The 22794-nt window shown below is 45.6% G+C and overlaps 1 protein-coding gene across 1 annotated transcript; it reads right to left on the bottom strand.

Moving 5' to 3' along the window:
• Positions 1-488: 488 nt before the first annotated feature.
• Wdr45b (WD repeat domain 45B) lies at positions 489-22663 on the bottom strand. The gene is made up of 10 exons (XM_050130446.1): positions 22473-22663; positions 15736-15810; positions 12763-12864; positions 10516-10603; positions 8962-9056; positions 7482-7672; positions 3551-3636; positions 2553-2654; positions 1790-1911; positions 489-1671 (listed from the first exon to the last, which is right to left on the bottom strand). The coding sequence occupies exons 1-10, from the start codon at positions 22537-22539 to the stop codon at positions 1565-1567; spliced, it is 1035 nt and encodes a 344-aa protein (XP_049986403.1). The 5' UTR covers positions 22540-22663; the 3' UTR covers positions 489-1564.
• Positions 22664-22794: the final 131 nt, after the last annotated feature.

Raw genomic sequence — 22794 nt, forward strand, 5'->3', positions numbered from 1 at the left:
TGCCTCCCCAGTTCTGAAGCTCCAGTTCACACTGGGAAGACCCATGCTTCAGGACCAACCACTGCAAGTTGGAAACATTGAAGGATCATCACACTGCCTGCCCCCCAAAACTGCAAAAATATTATATAAACCAGTCTGACACCAGCCAAAGTATATGGACGAGCGGTGCCTCACAGAACCTTCTGAAGGGCAGCTTGCTGATACCTCTGAAAACAGGAAGCCAACGCTGGTATGACAGGGGGCAGTGACACCAAAAAATTTTTTATTAAGTGTTCCATCTGTACCCGCTCTCTGGATGGTCCTAAACCATACAAACTCAGTTTCTCTTTTCAGAGGCTGTGCTGGTGAGGTACCCATGTAACAGGGCACTCTACTCCCAGCTCAATGGCCTACAGGTCTGCCCTGCAGCAGGTGCAGGACCCTAATCCCATTATATACTCAGGATGAGAACATCTGGCTTCATTACACATGGCTCTGCTCTTTACAGATAGAGTACAACAAAATTAGTCACTTTTATTTCAAAGAAACTACAAACAAGTGTGCAAAATTAAGTTTCATGATTAAATACACATAAAGTAACATGCATACTTGACATCAAATCCACAGTTAGCCGATTACAGGAATATGAAGGAACTGGCAGAACTGAGAACCTGCTGCTGGGCACAATTTAAATGTTTGCAACCCGAAATCAAAACCGCAAAACCGAGCTTCTTAGAAGATATGTAAAAAACTAAACATATACCTCAAGTGGCACAGAAACACGGAGCCTGTAGCCTGTGTCAGTACCAGGATGTGCCTGCCATCCCCAATGCTAGCGTGTGTTCCTGTGGGTGTTGGGAGAGATGAGACAGGGTAGACACCACAGGCAAAGCCAATTCCCTTCACACAACTGGTAGCTACAGGCACATGGACATTGCACTGAGAAGGCCCCTAAGTTAAGTAATGCTTTCTTCTGAAGTGATTTTTAAAGTCTATGTGTTACTTTGTTCCCTAAAGGTAATGGGAAGTTCTGTTTTAACCCAAACTAAACCAGGAGACCCTGCCTCCCTCGCAGCCTGAGGACTGTGCCTCAAGCGGGATGTAATTCATCCTTTTCTCTGGCAGGTCTGGTGAGAACCCCAATCATGTGCTCTGAACAGTGCTCCTCACGTGTGGCGGAGGTTTCTCTACCCTTCTGGAGTGATGTAGGATGTAAGCCTGACACACTCACCCTACCAGCTTCCACTGACTCGTGTTTGGACAGTCCCCAGGGACTGCAGGGAGCCTGCTGGCATGAAGGTGTGGCGGTGTCACTAATGCTAACATCACAGCTGAACTAAAGGGTGGTGGCTAGCAAGAGCCCGAGATGCTCAGAGCCACAGAGTCTGCAGAACCATGAGGACGAGTCCTTTTGATATGGGAATGAGAAGCCTTGCTCAGGAAGGCAGACAACCACGTATGGCTTCGAGACCAAGGTCCTCGAGAGGGTCCTTGAGCCCCTCACCCACAGGCCTGGGGCACTGGCACCAGCCCCAGGAGTCCACAGGGCGCTGGGTGGTGGCATCAGCTGCACTCATAGGCAGAGTCACAGCTTGTCATCGGTCATCTCCAGGAACTGTGCACACACATCACGGACACACTCGCCCTTGGGATTGAACAGGAACTTGTAGTAGCTGCCGTCTGCACAGATAGCTGGGAGAGGAGACCACATTAACACATGAGCACAGTTAGGCCCCACCCCAGCCACAGGACTTGGTGCAGTCTGGACCACATGCTGAGGCCTCCCACACAGGATGAACTAACTACTCACCAATGACTGCATTGGGCTCTGTTCCAAAGGCACAGATGCATGGGGAGCCTGATGGAACCTGGAACTTGGAGAAGCTCCACTTGGAGCTGAAGTATTTTGGAAGGAAACTGGCTGATGCCAAACTGTAAGCACAAGATGAGAGGCTTTACATTCACAGAGACAGAGACAGAGGTGTAGCTGGCTTGATACCACAGCGCTGCTGAAAATTCTGAAATTCTTTTACAGCTTAGGGCTGTTCTTTTTATTTTTATTATTATTATTATTTAGTTTTCTGAGGCAGGGTTTCTCTGTGTATAGTCCTGGCTGTCTTGGAACTTGCTCTGTAGACCAGGCTGGTCTTGAACTCATAAAGGTCCACCGGCCACTGGAGTTACAGACAGTTGTAAGCTGCCATGTGGGTACTGATACTGAACCAGAGCCCCCTGGAAGAGGAGTCTCAGTGCTCTTAACTCAGGAGTCACCTCTCCAGCCCCGGATGGAGTGATCTCATTTCTTATATCATGGTTCTGTAATAAGACAGCATGGCTCTGGGCACAGGGAGGGGCACAGGCTCTCTGGCCATCAGACTAACCCTCGACGAGCATGGCAACACTCAGGAACCGACCTGCCCGGAACCAAGTGTCCAAGAACCTGACAGTAATGGGGCCTTGGAAGTGGAACAACAGGTGCAGGATCATTCCACATTCACCTTCAAATCCCACAAACACCTAAACTGACATCAGATTTGCCCTTACAGGAAACACAGGGAACTCCTAAAACCCACCTAGACTGTTTATTCCTTTTGGGATCTTCAGCTGCAAAGATGTGCACAGTGCCGTGATCACTGGACACACAGATGAGAGAAGCGTCCTGATTGAAGTTGATGCTGCAGAGAAACCAGACAGGGCTTGGGTCTGTGCAGATACAGAGAACCGGAGAGATCCAACCCCCTTGTTGTCAACACACACAATGCACTAACTAGCCCACATCCCAGGTCTCAGCACTGCCTTGTCAAAAGCGTTCACCATGGAACCAGGGATCACTCTCTGTTCACCAGGGCCCCCTAGGCACCACTGGGGATACCTGTGTGCCAGTGAAGGGTGTGGGGTTTCCTGAAAGGACCTCCATGCCAGTTTCGGGAGGTTCAGGTGAGAAAGGCATACCCTGCCCTGAGGAGGTGGCTCCCAAGTGTGTCGTAGCAGGCAATGGCTATATGCCTTCTATGCCTTCTGTACTGACAGCAGACATTTGGGGAGTGTGCCTAGGGCCAGGGCACACAGGTTAAACTTCCAATCTCAATGCCCACAGGCCAGCTCTTGCTGTAGCCATGGTATGAAATGCTGCCTGGCTGGGCTTTAGCACTACATACATTGTGGGCCCTTAAAGGTGAAGTGTTCACTCTCAAAACGAAACAAACTGGCTACAATAATTATAGACAAACCAGCAAGGCCTCTACCATAAAGGGGGAAGTAAGCACCACAGGCCCATAATAAGAAGTAAAATCAGTAATAAAAAGAGCTGAAGCCGGCGATGGTGGCGCACGCCTTTAATCCCAGCACTCGGGAGGCAGAGGCAGGCGGATCTCTGTGAGTTCGAGACCAGCCTGGTCTACAGAGCTAGTTCCAGGACAGGCTCGGCTACACAGAAGGATCCTGTCTTGAAAAATCAACCCCCCCCCTCAAAAAAAAAAAAAAGCTGAAACCCAATAACCTAACAGCTCAGTCACACCCTCCCACCTGTGCCGCCACCCTGGTTCTACCGCTCCCAGGGTGAAGCCCTTACCAATAGATATTAGCCGCTTGAGATCCTCTTCGTAGCTCCTGGACTAAATGCCCTGATGAAGTATCAAATATTCTTATAAGGGTCCCCTTTGAAAAACAGTGAAGTGTTTCATTATCAACAATTTGTAACTCTGTCATCAATCTGAAACGATTTACATAAAAACCCACTGGCCCAGACAGCCCTGTATCGATTCGCCCACAGCACCTAGAATCCAGTATGTCTCTTGTCTGCTACCTCAGGCACAGCGCAGGAGGGGCCACAAGACCATCCCCCGCCTGCTGCAGGTCCTCTCCACAGGCACCAGGCCCTCTTCCTCTCAGGAAATGAGGCAGCGCAGAATGATAGGAGAACTTACACACCAACTGCACCAACCTCCCGGAGCAAGAACTGTTCTCAAAAGACTCAAAACTTTAAAAAAAAAAAAAAAAAAATTTCCTTAAAAGTGAAACATAAAAACAGTTTTTGTGGACGATGACCTGGCAACCTCTGGAGATGGCGCAGGGAGGGAAACTGCCTGACATGCACTGGATCCACCTAACCAACCCACACTGCTCAGTCCTATCCATGGCAAGGCTGCACGAACCCAGTCTAACAAGATGAAGTTCAAGTAAATTCTAGAGAAGAAAACATTAATTACTGCAGAATCCTGATGGAGGTGGGCCTTGTATCTTATCTGTTGATTTCATTGGTTAATAATAAAGAAACTGCCTCGGCCCTCATAGGACAGAAAATTAGGTAGGCGGAGTAGACAGAGGAGAATGCTGGGAAAAAGAAGCTGAGTCAAGGAGTCGCCATGATTCTCCCACTCCAGACAGACGCAGGTTAAGATCCTCCCTGGTAAGCCAGCTCGTGGGCTACACAGAATATTAGAAATGGGTTAGAACAATATGTAAGAGCTAGCCAATAAGAAGCTGGAACTAGCTGGGCCAGGCAGTGTTTGAAAGAATACAGTTTCCGTGTAATTATTTCGGGGCATAAGCTAGCCATGCGGGCGGCCGGGTGCCGGGGACGCAGCCCTGCCGCTCCTATTTCAACAGAATCCAGTGTTCTAACAGTATTCATTAAAAATAAACTTGTTAAAACAAACAAATACTTGGAAGGCAGAGGCAGATACATTTCTAGGAGTTTGAGGCCAGCCTGGTTTACATAGTAAGCCCTTGTCTCAAAACAAAAATGAAAACAAAACCCCAACCACCAACAGCCCCCACCCACCCCTACCCAGAGTTACTAGTTTATCTGGTTTTTGTTTTGTTTTTGATACAGAGTCTCATCCTGCACCAAAGGATTGCCCCAGCTGGTCCTGAGGCCATAATGCCCCTGCCTGTTTCCACGTGCTAGCATTACAGAAGTGAGCCATTAAGCCTGGCTATAGTTACTAGTTTTATAAATATTACATTAAATGAGTGACAGAATAGAATAGAATATAAAAAGGTTTCTAACTGGCAAAATGACACAGCCTGACGTTGAGTAAAATGCTTTTACATAAGAATGTATTTTGTAAGTTTTCTCTAAGCCACACTGGTAAATATACAAAGTTCTGCCGAGTTGAGAAAACAAAAGAGAACACACATGTCCCACATTTCTAATGGATTCTGATGTGTGTTCATCTAGTGATGGTGTCCACAGCTGTGTACACACACAATAGAGGCCAAGGGTGAATGTTCTGATGTGTGTTCATCTAGTGAGGGTGTCCACAGCTGTGTACACACACAGAGGCCAAGGGTGAATGTTCTGATGTGTGTTCATCTAGTGATGGTGTCCACAGCTGTGTACACACACAATCAGAGGCCAAGGGTGAATGTTCTGATGTGTGTTCATCTAGTGAGGGTGTCCACAGCTGTGTACACACACAGAGGCCAAGGGTGAATGTTCTGATGTGTGTTCATCTAGTGATGGTGTCCACAGCTGTGTACACACACAATCAGAGGCCAAGGGTGAATGTTCTGATGTGTGTTCATCTAGTGAGGGTGTCCACAGCTGTGTACACACACAATCAGAGGCCAAGGTCCTTTCTCTATGGCCCTCAACCTTATTTTTTGACCCAGATTCTCTCACTGAACCTGGGTCTCATTATTTCAGCTACAAGGACTGGCTAGCAAGCCCAACAAGGGAAGTACTTACTGTGCAAGTACCAGGAGTGTACAAAACCCATTTTAAAAAGTCAGGAATGGCACACATCTGTAACCTCAGCGCCAGGGATGTGGAGATGGCGGGGTCACTAGTGTTCACTGGTAGTCAGCATAGCTGACTTGGTAAGTTCCAGGCCAATAACAGACCATCTCAAAAACATGGCTATGTGAAGAACATCTGAAGCTGACCTCTAGTCTCCACACACGCATGTGCAAACGATCACCTGCATACGTATAACTGAGGTATAGGGAGTTGAAAATAAAGAATCTAAGGGTAAAAGAATTTTTAAAAAATCCTTTGCCAGATAAGCCCATCCTACCGACACCAGTTTCTATTTATTTATTTATTTATTGTTTGTTTGTTTGTTTAATTTTGAAGACAGGATCTTATACATACCAGACTGGCCAAGAATTGATTCTTTTATCCCCACCGCCTAAGTACTGGTAACAGGTATGTATCATTATGGCCCACCTCCTTTTGTTTTGAGGCAGGGTCTCACTATGTAGCTCTCGCTGGTCTATGTGGACCAGACAAGCCAAGTGCTGAGATGAAGGCATGTGCCACCACCAGACCAGGCTAGCCTGGAACGTCTAGAGCCTCTGCCTCCCAGTGCGGGGACTAAAGGTGTGCACCACCATGGTTAGTGCAGCTCTGGAGAGCACATTCGGGGAACTGTATATAGTTAGGTAAGCATTCTATCAACTGAGCTACATTCCCAGCTGAGAAAAATCCCATTTCTAAATCTATAAAAACAGTCCTTGTCTAGTCAGCTGTAATTCCAGCACTTAAGAGGCTGAGGCAGATACCTAGGCCTCTTGGTAACCAGGACAGGAAGCAGCAGACTTGCTAACTCTCTGCTGTATGTCCACAGATACACTGACCACTGCTGTCTGTTAACAACAGCTCAGGAAACAACTAGGCAGGGTAGAGTCTAACTGTGACTTCTCCCAGAAGGCTGAATCCACTGATAGAAACACTACTGGCTTGTGGGCTCACTTTAATTAATAATTTCCTACAAGGTGAAGTTGGGCTTACTGTCCTAAGTGGAAACCATAGTAAAAAAAAAAAATACTAATTTTCAGAAGTTTATGCAGTGGTCAGCAGATAAAGGTACTTGTAGCACAAACTTGGCAACCAGAGTTCAATGCCTGGCACCCACACAAATACAGAAAGAAAACCAGTTCTACAAAGCTACCCTCCATCCCTCACGCTCCCCCCTCAAATAATCTAAAAACAGGTATAAATTTTTGGTTTTCACTTCAGACAAAAATAAAGGACAACACGGTTATGGGGGTTTGAGTGAGCAACATTCCCCTGTAGGCTCAAATGTCTTAACACTTAGCCCCAGAAGCTGTTACTGCCTGCGGAGAGTATGGAATCTTTAGGAGCTAGAACCTTGCTGGAGTAAGTACAGCACTGGGGTCGGCTTTGAAAACCCACTGCCCACCCCCATGCGACCTGTCAGCTTCATCTGTTGTTATGGATTCTCCCTCTCAAAGTCAAAACGAACCCTTCCATGGCCGCTGCTGGTCGTGGAGCTTTATCCCAGCACCAGAAAGGAACCAACAGAACCGTCAATGTGCCAAAGTCTCAGTCTGTGGTTAAGTCAATGAGGAAGTATCCTTAGGCAGTGTCACCAGAAAACCAAGACCTAAGTCCGCCTCAGTCTTCCGAGGGCCCCGGTTAGCAGTCTGTCTTTACTAGGTTTGTAAGGAACAGGAAATAAAGCAGACAATGTTGGAGGCCTGGCCTAGACCCCGACCCACAGTCAGATCTCACTGGCATGGAGGCCTGCACTTACTTTTTCAGATGCAGTTGCAATTCGTGTTCCCTGCAGGTTGAGAGCAATGCAGCTCAGGACGCCCTCATGTGCGGGAATGTCCACTGGTGGCTTCTCGGTGCTGGCCAGGTCCACAAGCTGTACGTGGCCGGTGTGAGTGCCGGGGAAGGCGAGAAGGGAGTTGTTACTGTTGGGACACAGGACACAGAGACCTATGCAGAGACAGAGAGAACTGGTTGGAAGATGACACTGGCTAAGCCTGTTTCCTCAGCCACAAGTCAACTATTTGTGGAGTGTATCGACCTAGAACAGTCACTGACTGGAAAGAGTCTCGGGGCTGACCAAGCTGCTGCCCACGAGACCTGCTTACACAGGGAACACTTGCTAAACAATTTACTACTCAACACATTTATCTATCAGGCGTCCGTCTTCCATAATGCCAGCTACTGAGAATACAACAAAAATTACAGAATTTAAGAACTACTCCATCAGCAATGACACAAACTCTCAAATACTTAGAGTCAATCTAGACACAGATGTAGCACAACATGCAGAGACCCAGACACACTTCCCAAGGCCATGGTTGGAAAAGCCAGCTTTGCCTGTGTCTAACTCATCCACAGCCTTCAAAGACATAGCTAAACCCTCAGCACACAAGCTGACAGGGAGGGTTATGAGGAAGAAAGGTCCTAAAAGACCCCCCCCCCAAAATGCACAAAAAACGTAAATGTATAAAGTAAGACTGGAAGATTAATTTTAAAGTTTCAGCAATGATGGCAGAGTGATCACCGGAAAAGAATGGAGAGTCCAAAAGAGACTTGATTCTTACTCATCAAAACAAAGGGAACCAAAGTAATGTAATACACAAGACAAAAGCAATACCCTGTATCAAAAACAATGGTTCTCAGCAGAGTGCAGTGGAGCACAGCACCTGAAAATCCCAGCACTCAGGAGGCTGCGGCAGGAGTGTGTGTGGGAGGCCAGCCTAGGCTATGAGAACCTGTCTCAATAAACACAAGTATTCAGAGAACAGAACATGTACTTCCTGGCTAGTGTGTCAGCTACTCTGGGAGCTGAGTCAGGAGCAGTCGAGTCCTGAAGTTCAGGACTAGCCTAGCAAGACTTCACTCAAACAAACAAAAAAAAGAGGTAAGAGAGAAAAGGAAAAGAGAAAAATGAAGGGAAAGATGCGGTAAGCATGTAATTTACAGCACAACATAACTAAAGGGGAAATGACCATCTCTGCGGCAGTATGAGGTGAGGTTGGATACGTAAGCCAGTTACAAAAAGTCTACTCAAAAAAGAAGAAGAAAAGGCCAGAGCTCCCAGTGTGGTTAGCTCCGGAGGCAGACCACAGAGGAAGAACCCCAAGACTGTGGTAAGGGTGTGGTATCCAGGATGCTAAGGGAGCTCGGGCAGGCACTCCCGCGCTTGTCTGAGTGCGCACAGGGCACCCAGCCTCTTCTGTGTCCCCGCTGCTGCCTTCTTCTCCAGTTCTTACCTTTAGGGTTATAGCAGGTTTCAAAGACGTGCAGCTGATGGGGATTGTGTGTGAATGTAAACACCTTAATCATGGAGTCCAGAACCACAACAATTCTGAAAAGAAAAATGCAATCAGAGCTCCTCTCCTCAAAAGTAAAATAAGCATTTTGAGATTTCTGTTCCCACTGTGAAACTCAGAAACACAGGATACCTCACACAAAAATGACTGGGCTTGTTTTTATTTTTTGTCAGGGTCTCAGCTGGCTTCAGTCTCAAATTTACAGGGGTCCTCTTGTCTGATCCCTGAATGCTGGGACTGTAAGTGTCTATCAACACACCTACTTTGTGTTTTTTTTTTTTTGAGTTAGGGTCTCATACAGCCCGAAGTGGCCTTGAACTTGTTACATACTCGAGGGTGGCCTTAACTCTTTATCCTCTTGCCTTCATTTCCCAAGTGTTGAGATTATGGGTATGCGCCACCATTCCTGTTACAAACAGGTCCAATGTGGCCAAGAAGGCAAAAGCATAGGGGCTGAGCACAGCTGGAAGGGCCCACCATCCTGCAGAGCACAGCTGGATGGGCCCACCATCCTTCAGAGCACAGCTGGATGGGCCCACCATCCTTCAGAGGTCACTCTCAGAGGAACTTCATGAGCAGACAGACGTCTCAACTAGAGCACTAGCTAGGTGAGACACATCACAGAATTACACTCTTACTCTTAAAACATTTCTGTAATTAAGGAAATTGTACCAGGAGTTGTGGCACAAGCCTGAGAAGCCCCTCCTGCCACCTGGAAAGCTGAGACAGAATAGAAAGACTTTAGGACCAGCTTGGGCTACCTAGTTAAAAAAAAAAAAAAAAACCCTGATCAACAAACTAAAACAAAAACAGAACAAAACACCACCCAAAAAATTTCCAAGTAGAAGATTATTAGTTTGGGTCAAATATTTGCATTATTACAGCCTCTAAACACTACCATAACTAAGCTAAGAATGATGCAGGAGAAGCTCCCACATACACTCAACTCTACAGCTGACATACAGGGGAATCTTAGGAACATGACACATAAATCACATCAAGTGAAAACACAAGGGATAGTGATGAAGCTCTTCTTTCTCCCAGTCAACAAGGGAACAGGGTGAGCTCTGTAAGGCAAGGCTGGGCAGGGCCTGCTACTTTCAGCAGGGAAGAGTCAATGACAAGATCAGCTTCCAAGTTCTCTTCTACACAGGACACCCAGTAAAAGGTAGCAATTGACAAAGCCCGGCTGACACTGCGGAGGTGGCTTCACATGCAGACCTGGGGACATCCCCATGACTACCCAGAACATCCTTCTACAGAATCTAGCAGCCAATCAAATTTCCAGCCTTCTTCAGGGCAGAAGAAACAGAAACAAAAACAAAGTAAAAAAACAAACAAAAAACAGTAACAAAAAAAAAAAAAAAAAACACCCTCTTCTGCTATGGGTCATAAACTAGTTCCTGACATTTCAATACACTATTCCACAGAAAATCACCGTATCTGTTTTTTCAGGAAAAGAAACTCCACTTAGAAAATTACCACTGAACCCACCTATCTCTCCGCAACTTGACAGCTTTGACCTCCGTGGAGAACTCTATCTCGATGACTGTCTTCTTCTTCAGGTCATCCCAGATCATCACTGAAACACCAGAGAGTGCATATGGCGTCACAAGTGGCCCACAGTGCAGAGCTGCAGGTGGCATCTGACACATGAGGCCAAACGGCAGGTATGGCCAGGCTTGCAAGGCTAGGTGGAGCTAGCCCTCAGAACCCTTCCCGACTCACACAAGCACAACCAAGGTCTTAGGAAACCTACCTGTTCGTACACACTCAAGCCTGCTTCACCTGAATGAGCTAAAAAGCAAGAGTGACGATAGTGACTCGTGGAAGTGTTTCAGTGCCAGAGAGAGTGAAAAGGGGGCTGGAGATGGCCTGGTGGTTAACAGTGCTTGCTGCTCTTCCTGTGGACTCAGGTTCAGTTCTGAGCACCCACGTCTGGTAACTCACAATCACCTATAATTCCAGGTCCAGGGACTCCAATGTCCTCTTTTGGCCTCCTCTGGCACTCACAAACGTGGTGTACACTCAAACACACATGTACAGAAACAGATTTTTAAAAACCGGCTGGGAAGATAGCTCACTGTTGAGTATCGTCTAGCATGCCTTTGGAGGCCTAGGTTCAGTTCCTAGCACCATAAAGAAAAGGGGGGAGTAGGGGAAAGCAAGAGAAGGAACTGGCAGGTGACAAAGAGAAGGCTCAATAGGTAAAGTTTCTGTGCTGAGTCTGATAACCTGAGTTCACTACCTGGAACCCACTGAACCCGCATGGTGGAAAGAGAACCAGTTTCTGAAACTTCTCTTCCTTACCCCATGCATAAATAAATAATTTTTAAAATCTTTAAAAATGATGATAGGTAGTAGGGAGAATATAAGACTTAGCACGAAGAAAAGGGGAGGGGCAAGATCCCTACCCATAACCACACTACTTTTTCATCTCTCTGCTCCTGATTCTAAAACAAAGGCAGAATTGCAGGGCCAGCCTCACCTGAGTGCTGGCTGTTTCCCGTGTGCATAGAGCTCCACTGAGAACGGCAAGCCTAGGACCCATAATCACCTCTGCCTCTGTACATGGTCCCCTTTCTTTCCTTTTTGGGAAACAAAAAGGAAACAGAAACAAAGCCTCAAGACACCCGAGGTACTTTCCTGCCCTCACAATCCTTTCTTTTTTTCCTATATCAGACATGAGCTATTCCAATTCTCTACCAGACACTAGCTTACCCTCCCAGTACACCCTCAACTACCACTTAGTTGCTGTGGGATAATTTTCTTATACCTTGTAAAGATTTGTCAGTCTTTTTGGTTTAATAAAACGCTGACTGGCCAGTAGCCAGGCAGGAAGTACAGGCAGGGCAACCAGACTAGGAGAATTCTGGGAAGAAGGAAGGCAGTCTGCAGTCACCATCCAGATGGAGAGGAGTGAGATGAGAATACCTCACTGAGTAAGTTACCAAGCCATGTGGCTAACATAGACAAAAATTATGGGTTAATTTGAGTTGTAAGAGCTAGTTAATAATAAGCCTGAGCTAACAGGTCAAGTCACCCAATTTATAATTAATATAAGCCTCTGGGTGTTTTGTTGGGACTGAACAGCTGCAGGACCAGGCAGGACAGAAACTTCCGTCTACACTTAGTCTCCCTCATCCCCAAGACACGCCCCACTCCATTCTCAAGTAACCCTCCATCTTCCCTGTGCTTTTTCTCCCTCCTTCTTTTCAGGTCTTTTTCCCCTCAAGCTTTCTTCCTTCAGATGGGATCAGCTGTGCTCACTTCCTCCTCCTAACAAAAGCTAGATTAAGCTCAACTAAGGGTGTGATGTCTACAGTGAAAAGAAATTTTAGGAGGGCCATACCTCTCACCTGTAATTTCCTCTAACATATATAACAACAGATCCACACCAATACTGTAACCCATGCACCCACAGCCAACCTGGCTCTTTGTTCTATGTGAACAACAAGTTAATGTTCTATGAGTCCATGGCTTTCAGCAGGGGAAAAAAAACTTCCCTAGACTTTGCTTTACCCTGAATCACAGTTACACCACTACCCACCTACAGGTGAAGCACACCTCACTCATTAACAGTTGACATCCACCTACTCTCTGGAAGCTCCTTTCCTAGTGGTTTTCAACACTCCAGAGGACTACTAGAGAGGCTCTCACATGGTTACAGACATAAGACGCTCTACAAAATTCAGGCACCAAGACATACATGGCACGGTTTTAAAGACAGGACTACTGTACCTTTGTTGGGAGGATATTTCGGCTTTTTTCCACCACCAACTAAAGCTAAATAGTTACAGCGAAATAACATTTCCACGTGGCCAACTCCTCCTTCTAGAAATTCTGAAATGATAATTTAAAAGTTAAGATGTTTAGCAAATGGGAAAGTAACAACATGCAACGCTAAGCACGCCACTCATTTATTAACTTCTTTTTGAGCCAGGTCTCGCTATGGAAGCCCTGGCTCTCTGCCTGCCTCTGCCTTCTGAGTGCTAAGATTAAAACACGTACCACCACAGCTGACCTAGCCAGCATTTCATTCCCACACTATTTCAAGTGTGTGGGTGCTTTGCCTGCATCACACCTGTGTACCACGTGTGTGCCTGATGCCCGCAGAGGCTAGCAGAGGGTATTAGGAAATCCTGGAACTGGAATCGTAGAAAGTCGTGAGCTGCCATGTGGTGCTAAGAATCAATCTTGACTGCTAAGCCATCCCTTCAGGCCCTAGCATTTATTCTTAATCATCAATGTGTAACCAAATACCATCTGAAGTAGAAATGGTGACTACCTCAGAAAACAGTCAGGCTTTCCTGACTTCTCTCAAGTTTCTGTCATTGTGAGCAACAGTCTCTTGAGAGCTAAGAACAAATTCCCTGAGAAACTAATTGAGTAAAAGTGGAAAATGTGTGTGTGTGTGTGTGTGTGTGTGTGTGTGTGTGTGTACACATATATACCTAGATAAATCTCTCTCTTTTTCTCTTTTTCTTTAAGACAGGGTCTCTATATAACCCTGTCTGTCCAGGAGCTCACTATGTATTCCAAAGTGGCCTAGAACTCACAGGGATCCTCCTCCTCTGCCTCCTGAGTGCTAAGGGTGTGCACCACCACAACCAGCTCCCAAATTCATATTTTAAGATGCAACAAGTTCTATAGATTTTGGAGAAGTAAGCAGTTGTGGTGCACACCTGTAACTCCAATACTCAGGAGGCTGAGGCAGGAGGATTAAGAGTGCAAGATGAAGATGGCTCAGTTGGTACAGAGCTTGCCATGTAAAGCCCGACTATCTGAGTTTGATCTCCAGAACCTATATAAATGTAGAAGAGAACAGAACCCACAAAACTTTGACTTCAGCATGTGCACCCAACACTGCACATGTTGAAGAGCACAAAGCTAGTTTATACTATATACAAAGACAGTCTCACAAGTAAATAAACAAACAAGGCCCTGGGTGGGAAAGAAGGGAGGGTGGGTGGGTCAGCTGATCACAAATAACACGTATGGTGCCACACAGTAGCATTACTGTTGAATCTCAGCGATTGTACTTTTAGTATTGATGTCTGTATGGTTAGTTGTATGTCAACTTGACACAAACAAGAGTAATCTGAGAAGAGGGAACCCCAATTGAGAAAATGCCTCCATAACATTTGGTTGTATGTCAGCCTGTAGAGCATTTTCTTAATTAATGGCTGGTTGATGAGAAAAGTCCAGCCCATTATGGGTGGTGGCACCCCTGGATTAATGGTCCCGAGTTCTATGAGAAAGGAGGCTGAGCAAGCCATAGGGTGTAAACCAGTAAGCAGCACCCTCCACGGCCTCTGCACCAGCTCCTGCCTCCAGGTTCCTGGCCTGTTGAGTTTCTGCCTTGGCTTCCATCAACGGACAGTTACGTGGGCTATAAAAGCTGAATAAACCCTTTCCTCTCCAAGTTGCTCTTGCTATGGTGTTTCATGAAGGAATAGAAGACAGTGTCTGTTTTCAGTCTGAGACAGGGCTCTCACGCTGTAGAGAGTGCGGAGATTATCTACTGGTGCTTTATTAGTCAGGGCCCCACTTTACAGCAAGAACTCACACTTCTCTGCCTCAGCCTCCAGAGCACTGGGATTATACGTGCAACTTCAGCGGGATGATAATTTCCTTCTATAGAGCTAAGATAGTACTGGAATCAGAAAATTTAAAACCCAACTTTGGAGAGAAATGGTTATGATTCTTCATTTTCAATAATTTATCTAAAATTTGTTCACTTATTGTTAATGCTTTATTACCTCAGTAGTTAAGGACCAGGAACTGACAAACATTTAAGAAAAAATATATAGGACGAGAAAGTAAGCCGAAAATAACTCTACTTATCAAAATTAATCATAAAAATGAAAAGCACAATTATTTTATTTACCTATACAATTTCTAGTTCCAGCTTTTGAAAATTTTTATTTTATGAAAACACAGACTAGGGAGCTAGAAAGATGGCTTAGCAGTTCAGAATAGTGGCTGCTCTTCCCAAGGGCCCAGCTCTGACTGCCAGCACCTGTAGCTCTCAACTGCCTCTAACTCCAGTTCCAGGGAACCCAATGCCCTCTTCTGGTCTCTTGTGAACCAGGCATGCAAGAAGTACATAGACATACATTCATTACACACACACACACATACAAATTTTAAATAAAAAACAAACAAAACATGGATCAAGACACCAAAATAGCTAGGCATTAGTGGTGGAGGCACAGGCAGGTGGGTCTCTGAGTTTGAGGCCAGTCTGGTCTACACAGCAAAACCCTGTCTCGGGGGGAAAAAAAAGATATTGAAATAAATAGGAAGAATTATAGTTTATCATTATAAAGAAAAATTTTCTTTTTCCAGACTGTTTTGTTATGAAGCCCTGCTTGGTCTTGAACTCACTCACACAATCCTTCTACAGCGGTTTTCTGAGTGCTACGATCTAAATGCCAGGGTTACAGATATGTGCCATTAAACCCAACTATTAATATTTTTTAAATGCTGGACATTTACATAACTGGGATTAAACCCATGATCTGATGTCTCTATTTTTACATTCAGGAAGAAAAGTGCATTAAATACACCTTATCCTTCCCAGCAGAGGTAAGCAGGACTGAAGATGTGAGGAGGAAGAGAAACATGGTCGCCCCGTTTACAAAAGGTCACGTCTTCTCTCTAGACTGAGGGCTAAGATGGGGAATTCAGGAAACGATTGCCATACCGTACCTTGTTTCTCTTTTTCTTTGAGTGGATCAGTGTTATAGACTCGGAATCCATTTTCCATTCCACATGCAAAACATCCTAAAGTAAGAAACATGGAAGAGACATGTTAATCCCCAGGGCTATTGCCAGCAGAAGGGGTCCAGGGAAGCTTCTGTCACATGTTCAAACCATATATGCTGTGTACTAAGCCACAGCGACCTGGAATGTACTTTGGATGGGCATTTACCATGCCGTTTCCCCACTCTGGGCCCTTCTCTGGCATTCCAGTGGGCCAGGTTTCTGCTTAAACATCGGACACACCTCTCACTAGCGCCAGACTCACCAGACGCCCCTTCTACAACACAGTGCTTGAGTGCTGTGTCAGGTATGTTAGGGATGTGCAGTGCTAGGAGACAGGGTGAGGCTGCTCTTTGCCAGCTCCACGGTGACCTCCTAGAGAGCAATCCTGAGGTCTCCCAGGACCTCACTCTTGATTGTTCAGACTCCTCAAACTCCTGTCAGTCACAAGCAGTGACTGACTTAGGACATCCCAGTCAGTCACTGTCTCCAAGTCACATACTGAGATTGTCAAGGTCCAAATAAAAGGTACTGCTAGGAACTGAAAAAACACCCAGGACGGGTGGTGGTGGCACACGCCTTTAATCCCAGCACTAGGGGAGCAGAGGCAGGCGGATCTCTGTGAGTTCAAGGCCAGCCTGGTCTACAAGGGCTAGTTCCTGGGACACCCTGTCTCAAAAAACAAAACAAAATACCCAAAAAACAAAAAAAAACCCACCCAGGTCTCAGGATGATACGGTGATTCCTATAATCATGGCAACATAAAACTACACTAATTAACTTCAAATATGGTGCTCAACTATTACTGAACTCAAGCTGCAGCTGAGAGAGGGAAACCAAACACTTCATCTTTTCCTCCCAAGTCAGTGGTTAAGGGAGGCAAAGGTTCTCTGTGGTACCAGCTCTAGAGACAGAGAAGACACCTGCTGCCTGCCTCTGGCCTCTGCATGAACAAATGATTTCTAAACCCACCAAGAGCAGCCAGTCGGTGATGGTGCATGCTTTCTATTCCCAATACTGGGGAGGCAGAGGCAGGAGGATCTCTGAGTTTGAGGCCAGCCTGGTCTACAGAGTTCCAGGACAGTCAGGGCTACACAGAGTAACCCTGTCTCAAAAACCAAACCGAAAAAAAAAAAAAGTCAAAACCAACCAACCAAAACAAACAAACAAACAAAAACAATTCACCAAAAAAAACCCACCAAGAGTAAATCTACAAATCAGTATAAGCCAAACCAAGTTGTAATAGACTCAACGCATAAGGCTACTCTAGCCAGAGACCTTGGGACTCCTGATCCTCCGGTCTTACAGGACTCTACCACCATCCCTAGTCAATGGAAGTACTAGTATTGGTGCAAACCCATGACCTCATGAGAGCTAGGCATGCACTCCATTAACCGAGCTACATTCCTGTGACTGAGTAAGAATGGCCCCCATCTGGTGTGGGAGGTCCTTCTGTCCATGTGCAGCTTTCATTGGTTAATGAATAAAGAAACTGACCTGCCTGTTGATAGGGCAGAACTTAGGTGGGGAAGACGGAACTGAATGCTGGGAGAAGGAAGGTGGAGAGAGGCACCACAGAGGCACCATGGAGCCACTAGAGACAGACATGCTGAATCTTTCCCAGTAAGCCACTGCCACGTAGCGATACACAGATTAATAGAAATGGGTTAAACTGAGATGTAAGAGTTAGCCAATAAGAAGTTAGAGCTAATGGGCCAAGCAGTGTTTTAATGAATACAGCTTCTGGTAGTGTAAGCTAGCTGGGCGGCCAGGACAAACAAGCAGGCCCCTCCATGCAACAATTAGCACCAACGTGAGGGACTAAATCCACTTTAAACACCGGAGAGAGCTTAATTTTAAACACAAAAACAGGAGTTTAACACAGCTTTTTGCTCTTTACTGGCTCCCTTAAGGGAGATTTTCCTGACTCCGCCGCAGCAGGAAAAAGTGGCGGTTTTAAAATGCCGGCTGTCTGGGCCACTGCCAGTGCGAGCCCTGACTCTTTCAGGCAGGTCTGGCTACAGAGCATCTGAGTTGGGTTTGTGAGCAGCATCAGATTAATAGAAATGGTACACTGGATTAATAGTCCAGGTACACTGGACTGACAGTGTACCTGGAACTGGAGCAGTGTGCTCGGCTCAGAGACACAAGCAGCTCCACCATGCTGGACAGTGCAGAGCTAGCTGGAACTACCATATATGTCATAGTAATAGTGTGGCTTAAGTTTTAAACTGGGCAGGCAAACAGGTAATACCGTATTACCCCTACTAATGGCACAACTTGAGTTTTTAAGAAGCACTTGTCGTTTTAAGAAGTGCTCCTGGACAGTAAAGAATTACAGATTCAGACATAAAAGACCTCTAAATGGGTCACAGTGTTGGATAAATGTATGCAGGCTTGGGAGAGAGAGGAAGAGTGTAGAGTCATAAAATAAAGTTAATGATTAAAAAAGGGGTAAAGTCTTTAAAGAGGCAGAGTACAAATAGTCATAGATTAAAAGGAGTAAAGAAAAATAAGCCACGTAAAAATGGAAAATCCAGAGAGTCTGGATTCTGTATATTATTGTGTTTTCTTTGAATGTTTTTGACTGTGAAGGAGCTAAGTACAGAGAGACATTTCATTGTATGGGCTGCTAAGCTAAACCAGCATGTATATTCTACGGGTATCTTGACTTCAGAATTTGGGTCTAACGACATGTTGCTTGGGAAAAAGAGGTTCTTTTGTTTTCATAGAAGACGAGAACCTGTGGATTGCTTCCAGGCGAATATGGTTTCATAGGCAACGCCCCCCTGAAAGGTCACCATGAACACCCTCAAAAAATTACTTTGCCCAACTGCTGACTGGAATGAACCTAGCACACAGGATACAGCATGAAAGACCTGATTAACAGCAGGAAGCAGTATGGACAAATCTATGCCCATATTCCCAAATACTGACTACAAATGTTTGTTTACATTTAAAAGGGATATGACATAGATATTAATAATTTGCTTTGGTATGGATCTTGGTTTATTTGCTGTGGGACAATGGTCTGTATCCTGTCAATTATATTTTAAATAAACACTGATTGGCCAATAGCCTGGCAGGAAGTAGAGGCAGGGCGATGAGAACAGTACAATTCTGGGAAGAGGAAAGCTTATTCAGCACTTGTGACTCAGCCACAGAAGAAGCAAGATGTCACTGCTGAAAAAGGAACTGAGCCATGTGGCTAATACAGATAAAAATAATGGGCTAATATAAGTTATAACTTAATAAGAAGCCTGAGATACTAGGACAATCAGTTTATAACTAATGTAGACCTCGTATGATTTCTTTGAGACTTAGCAATTGTGGTAACTGGGCAGGACAGAAACCCTGACATTTATCGATACAAATTTAAGGTCAATTTTGTTATATTTATATTTCTGATCTTGATTAAGGCATTGTGTTTGTGTAGCGCATTTAAAAATGCAATGTAATAGGTAGTCATTTATAATAAGTCAAGATTGTAGTCATGTTAGTTAGGTTTTCTGGATATATAGATATATTTCAGTTAGTTTTTCTTCAAATCTTTCAGAGACCTTCAGAATATGGCATTTAAATGTTTTAATAACTTAGGACTTTTCATGATAATGAGACATGTCTGCTCCTGGCAGCATCAGTTACTCCAAGAAGAGGATGGGCATTGAAGAGACTCCTTATGGAGTTGTTTAGCCATCTGGGCAAGAAACTGCTCTTGCCTGGATTGCTTAACTGGACATGCAGGACCCACAGAGAAATGACTGCTGAACTTGCCTAAAGGTGAGATGATCCTTCAGGGTACCTGCTTCATGAAAGAGTCTGTGAAATATTCTGCAGGATACAGAAGAAAGTGACTGAACTGTCTTTGAAATTTCCTGCTTTATGAAAAAGTCTGTTGGATACTATGGGCCTGTAGGCTGAAAATGGATGCCTCAACGATACAGAACTTTGGGTGACTGTCCAGGCAGTGAGATGTCTCTGTCAATTCTAGAGTTTTAGAAATTGCTTACAATGCACTTCCTGTTTACTTAGGTAATATTATATCCTTCTGGAGTCTTTGATGGAGTTGAAGAATTTATAGTTATAGTTTTCCTTAGTTTTGATAAAAGATAAAGTAGATATAACTATTGTAACTGCAATTCTTGCTTGATAATTGTTTTGTTATATGTAATTTTACTATGTTAAAGTTAAAGCCTTCCTTTTTGTTTAAACAGAAAAGGGGAAATGGTGTGGGAGGTCCTTTTGTCTATGTGCTGCTTTCACTGGTTAATGAATAAAGAAACTTCCCTGGCCTTGTAGATAGGGTAGGTGGGAGGACTGGACTGAATGCTGGGAGAAGGAAGGCAGAGAGAGACACCATGGAGCCACCAGAGTCAGACATGCCGAATCTTTCCCGGTAAGCCACTGCCACATAGTGACACACAGATTAATAGAAATGGGTTAAAATGAGATGTAAGTTAGTCAATAAGAAGTTGGAGCTAATGGGCCAAGCAGTGTTTTAATGAATACAGTTTCTGTGTGGTTATTTTGGGTGTAAGGTAGCCAGGCGGCCGGGACAAACAAGCAGGCCCCTCCATGCAACACCCCAGCTCATATATTTGAATACTTGTTGTCTAGTTGGTGTAACTGGGAAAGATTTGGAGATATGGGCTTGTTAGACAAGGTGTGTCACTGTCAAGGTGGCTCATCAGGGCAACAGAAAAGTAACTACAACAATTTGCCAGCTCAAAAGCTATTTTCTTTCTTTCGTTTTTGGAGACAGGGTCTCTCTGTGTAGCCCTAGCTGTCCTGGAACTCACTCTGTAGACCAGACTAGCTTCAAACTCAAGAGCTTTGCCTGTTTCTGCTTTCCAAGTGCTGGGGTCAAATGCATGCACCGTCTCAAGGAATTGTATAATTATTAATTCTGTAAAAGGTTTTATTACCAAAATTTATTTTTAAAAAATGCTCTTAAATTCAGAATGTTTGGCCAGAGGATGCCCATTGTATGCCTACCCTACCATGCTGATGCTAACTGTGCTTCTTCACAGCCCCCACAATGGGACCACGCCTAAGAGAGAAGCCACCAGGTCAGTAATCCCAGGCTGCTCTACAACACTGCAGTCTGCTTTCTTCCAAGAACTGCCAGTGCCTTCAAAGGACAAGAGTAAATCTGCCTATCTCCAAATCTAAAGGAAAGCTTCCTACACCTGTCACAAGACAGACATTATCTACCCCTTAGCTCTGTTTACCTTAGAAACATTATAGCTATCCCTTGGGTTTTGATCATATTAAATGCATCCCTCAAATCTCCTGAAACACCTAGCCCATGAACTCCAAGTAAATATATATATAGATAAGATATACAATAGTACTACCTACTTAAAATTATTTTTTGTACCCCAGCACCTCAGAATAAATTACTTAAAAATTATTTTAAGAGGGATGGTGTGAGTATGGTATATGAAACAGGAGGATCAGCACAGTTCACACAGTGAGTGAGACTCCATCTCAAAAACAAAAATGGCTAGGTGGAGGTATAGGGAGGGGATCTCCATGATTCCAGAACAGTCAGAGATACACAGTGCAACCATCTCAAAAATAAACTTAAAGGTTTTTTTTTTTAAAGGAAAAAACCATCTTCTTAGCCAGGGGCAGTAGTAGAATCAGCCTTGTAATCCCACCTACCCCAGAGGCTGTGGGTAGGAAGATCCCTTGGCTCAAGATAAGCTTGGCCAAGAGAACAAGATCCTGTCCCAACAACAACAAAATTCAAGTTAAGCTCATTTTTCTGGGATAGGAAATCATACATTTGCTGAAGTGCCTTCAAAAATCTTATTTTTGAATGCCAAGATGTTAAAACTCTTAGAAGCCCAGAATAACAGCCTTTACAGTTTTCTCTTCCTTTGGAGAGATTTAGAAAAATGTAACTGAGCTAGGCGGAGAGCCGCACTCTAATCATTGCTCACAGGAGGCAGAGGCAGGTGAGGTGAATCAGAGCTTGAGGCCAGCCTGGTCTACAGAGTGAGTTCCAGGACACCCATGGTTACATAGAGAAACCCTGTTCCGGAAAAAAAAAAAAAAAAAAAGGGAACTTGACATCGGAGGCAGGGGTTCCTGCCCACATCTTTTAGCACACAGTGATAAAAAACATCTCCCCCAAGACCCCAAAACTCATAGAGCGGCTCCCAAAAAGGCAAATCATAGACGTCTTTTCATTCTATTGAACAGAAGAAAACACCGGAGGGGAGGAAGAGGGGTATTGCTGGGACCTGCATCAAGATGCCAGCCCACAAGAACCACGACAAACTGCCGCTCCGTGACCGGTAGGACCTTCGACGACACCCGATGGCAACGTAAACGCTTTAAGACCCTTATGCCCAGCAGTAAGCCTGCGTGGTCTAGGCACCCGGTACAAAGTGAGGCTGCCCGCGGGGAGAGGCAGCGCGTCCGCAGGGACAAGGGTTGGGGGGGTGTGCTCGCCACGCTGTGGTTGCCCTGGCTGGAAAAGCGGGGGGGTGGGGATGTCTCCATACAGGGTGGTTCGGAGATCTCTCCCAAGAGTCTGGGGTCTCAGGGCGTGACCGAGGTCTCCCGTTAGGGTCGAGGGAGACACTCGCGACAGACAGATCCGGGGCCCTGCAGTGTCGGGGTCTCCCGGAAGGGCTGGGGTTACTGCCACGGAGCCGGGCCCGGAGTCTCACCATGGTCCTGGTTGAAGCCGGCATACAGCAGCCCGTTGCCGTGGGGGTTACACGGCAGAAGGTTCATGGTGCCGTCGCGGGGGGAGCGGGGGGTCCCTCGCCCCTCAACACCGCATTCCGCTCAAAACCCGACGATCTACCCCGTCGCGCGGCGCTAGGGCCGCCGCGGCCGGAAGCGACGGTCCTAGGGGCTTGCGTCGTGCGTGTGTCGTCAGCGCGTGCGTCGTCAGTGCGCGCGGACCCGCTGGTGCGCGCGCGCAGCTTGCGAGCTCCAAGCGCCAGAGGCTTTCTAGCCCCGGGAAGCTGGTGGCCGGGGAAAGCC

The sequence above is a fragment of the Alexandromys fortis genome, unplaced genomic scaffold, assembly GCF_014885135.2.
Source record: "Alexandromys fortis isolate MF-2015 unplaced genomic scaffold, M_Fortis_MF-2015_v1.1 scaffold_349, whole genome shotgun sequence".
NCBI classification, from domain to species: Eukaryota; Metazoa; Chordata; class Mammalia; order Rodentia; family Cricetidae; genus Alexandromys; species Alexandromys fortis.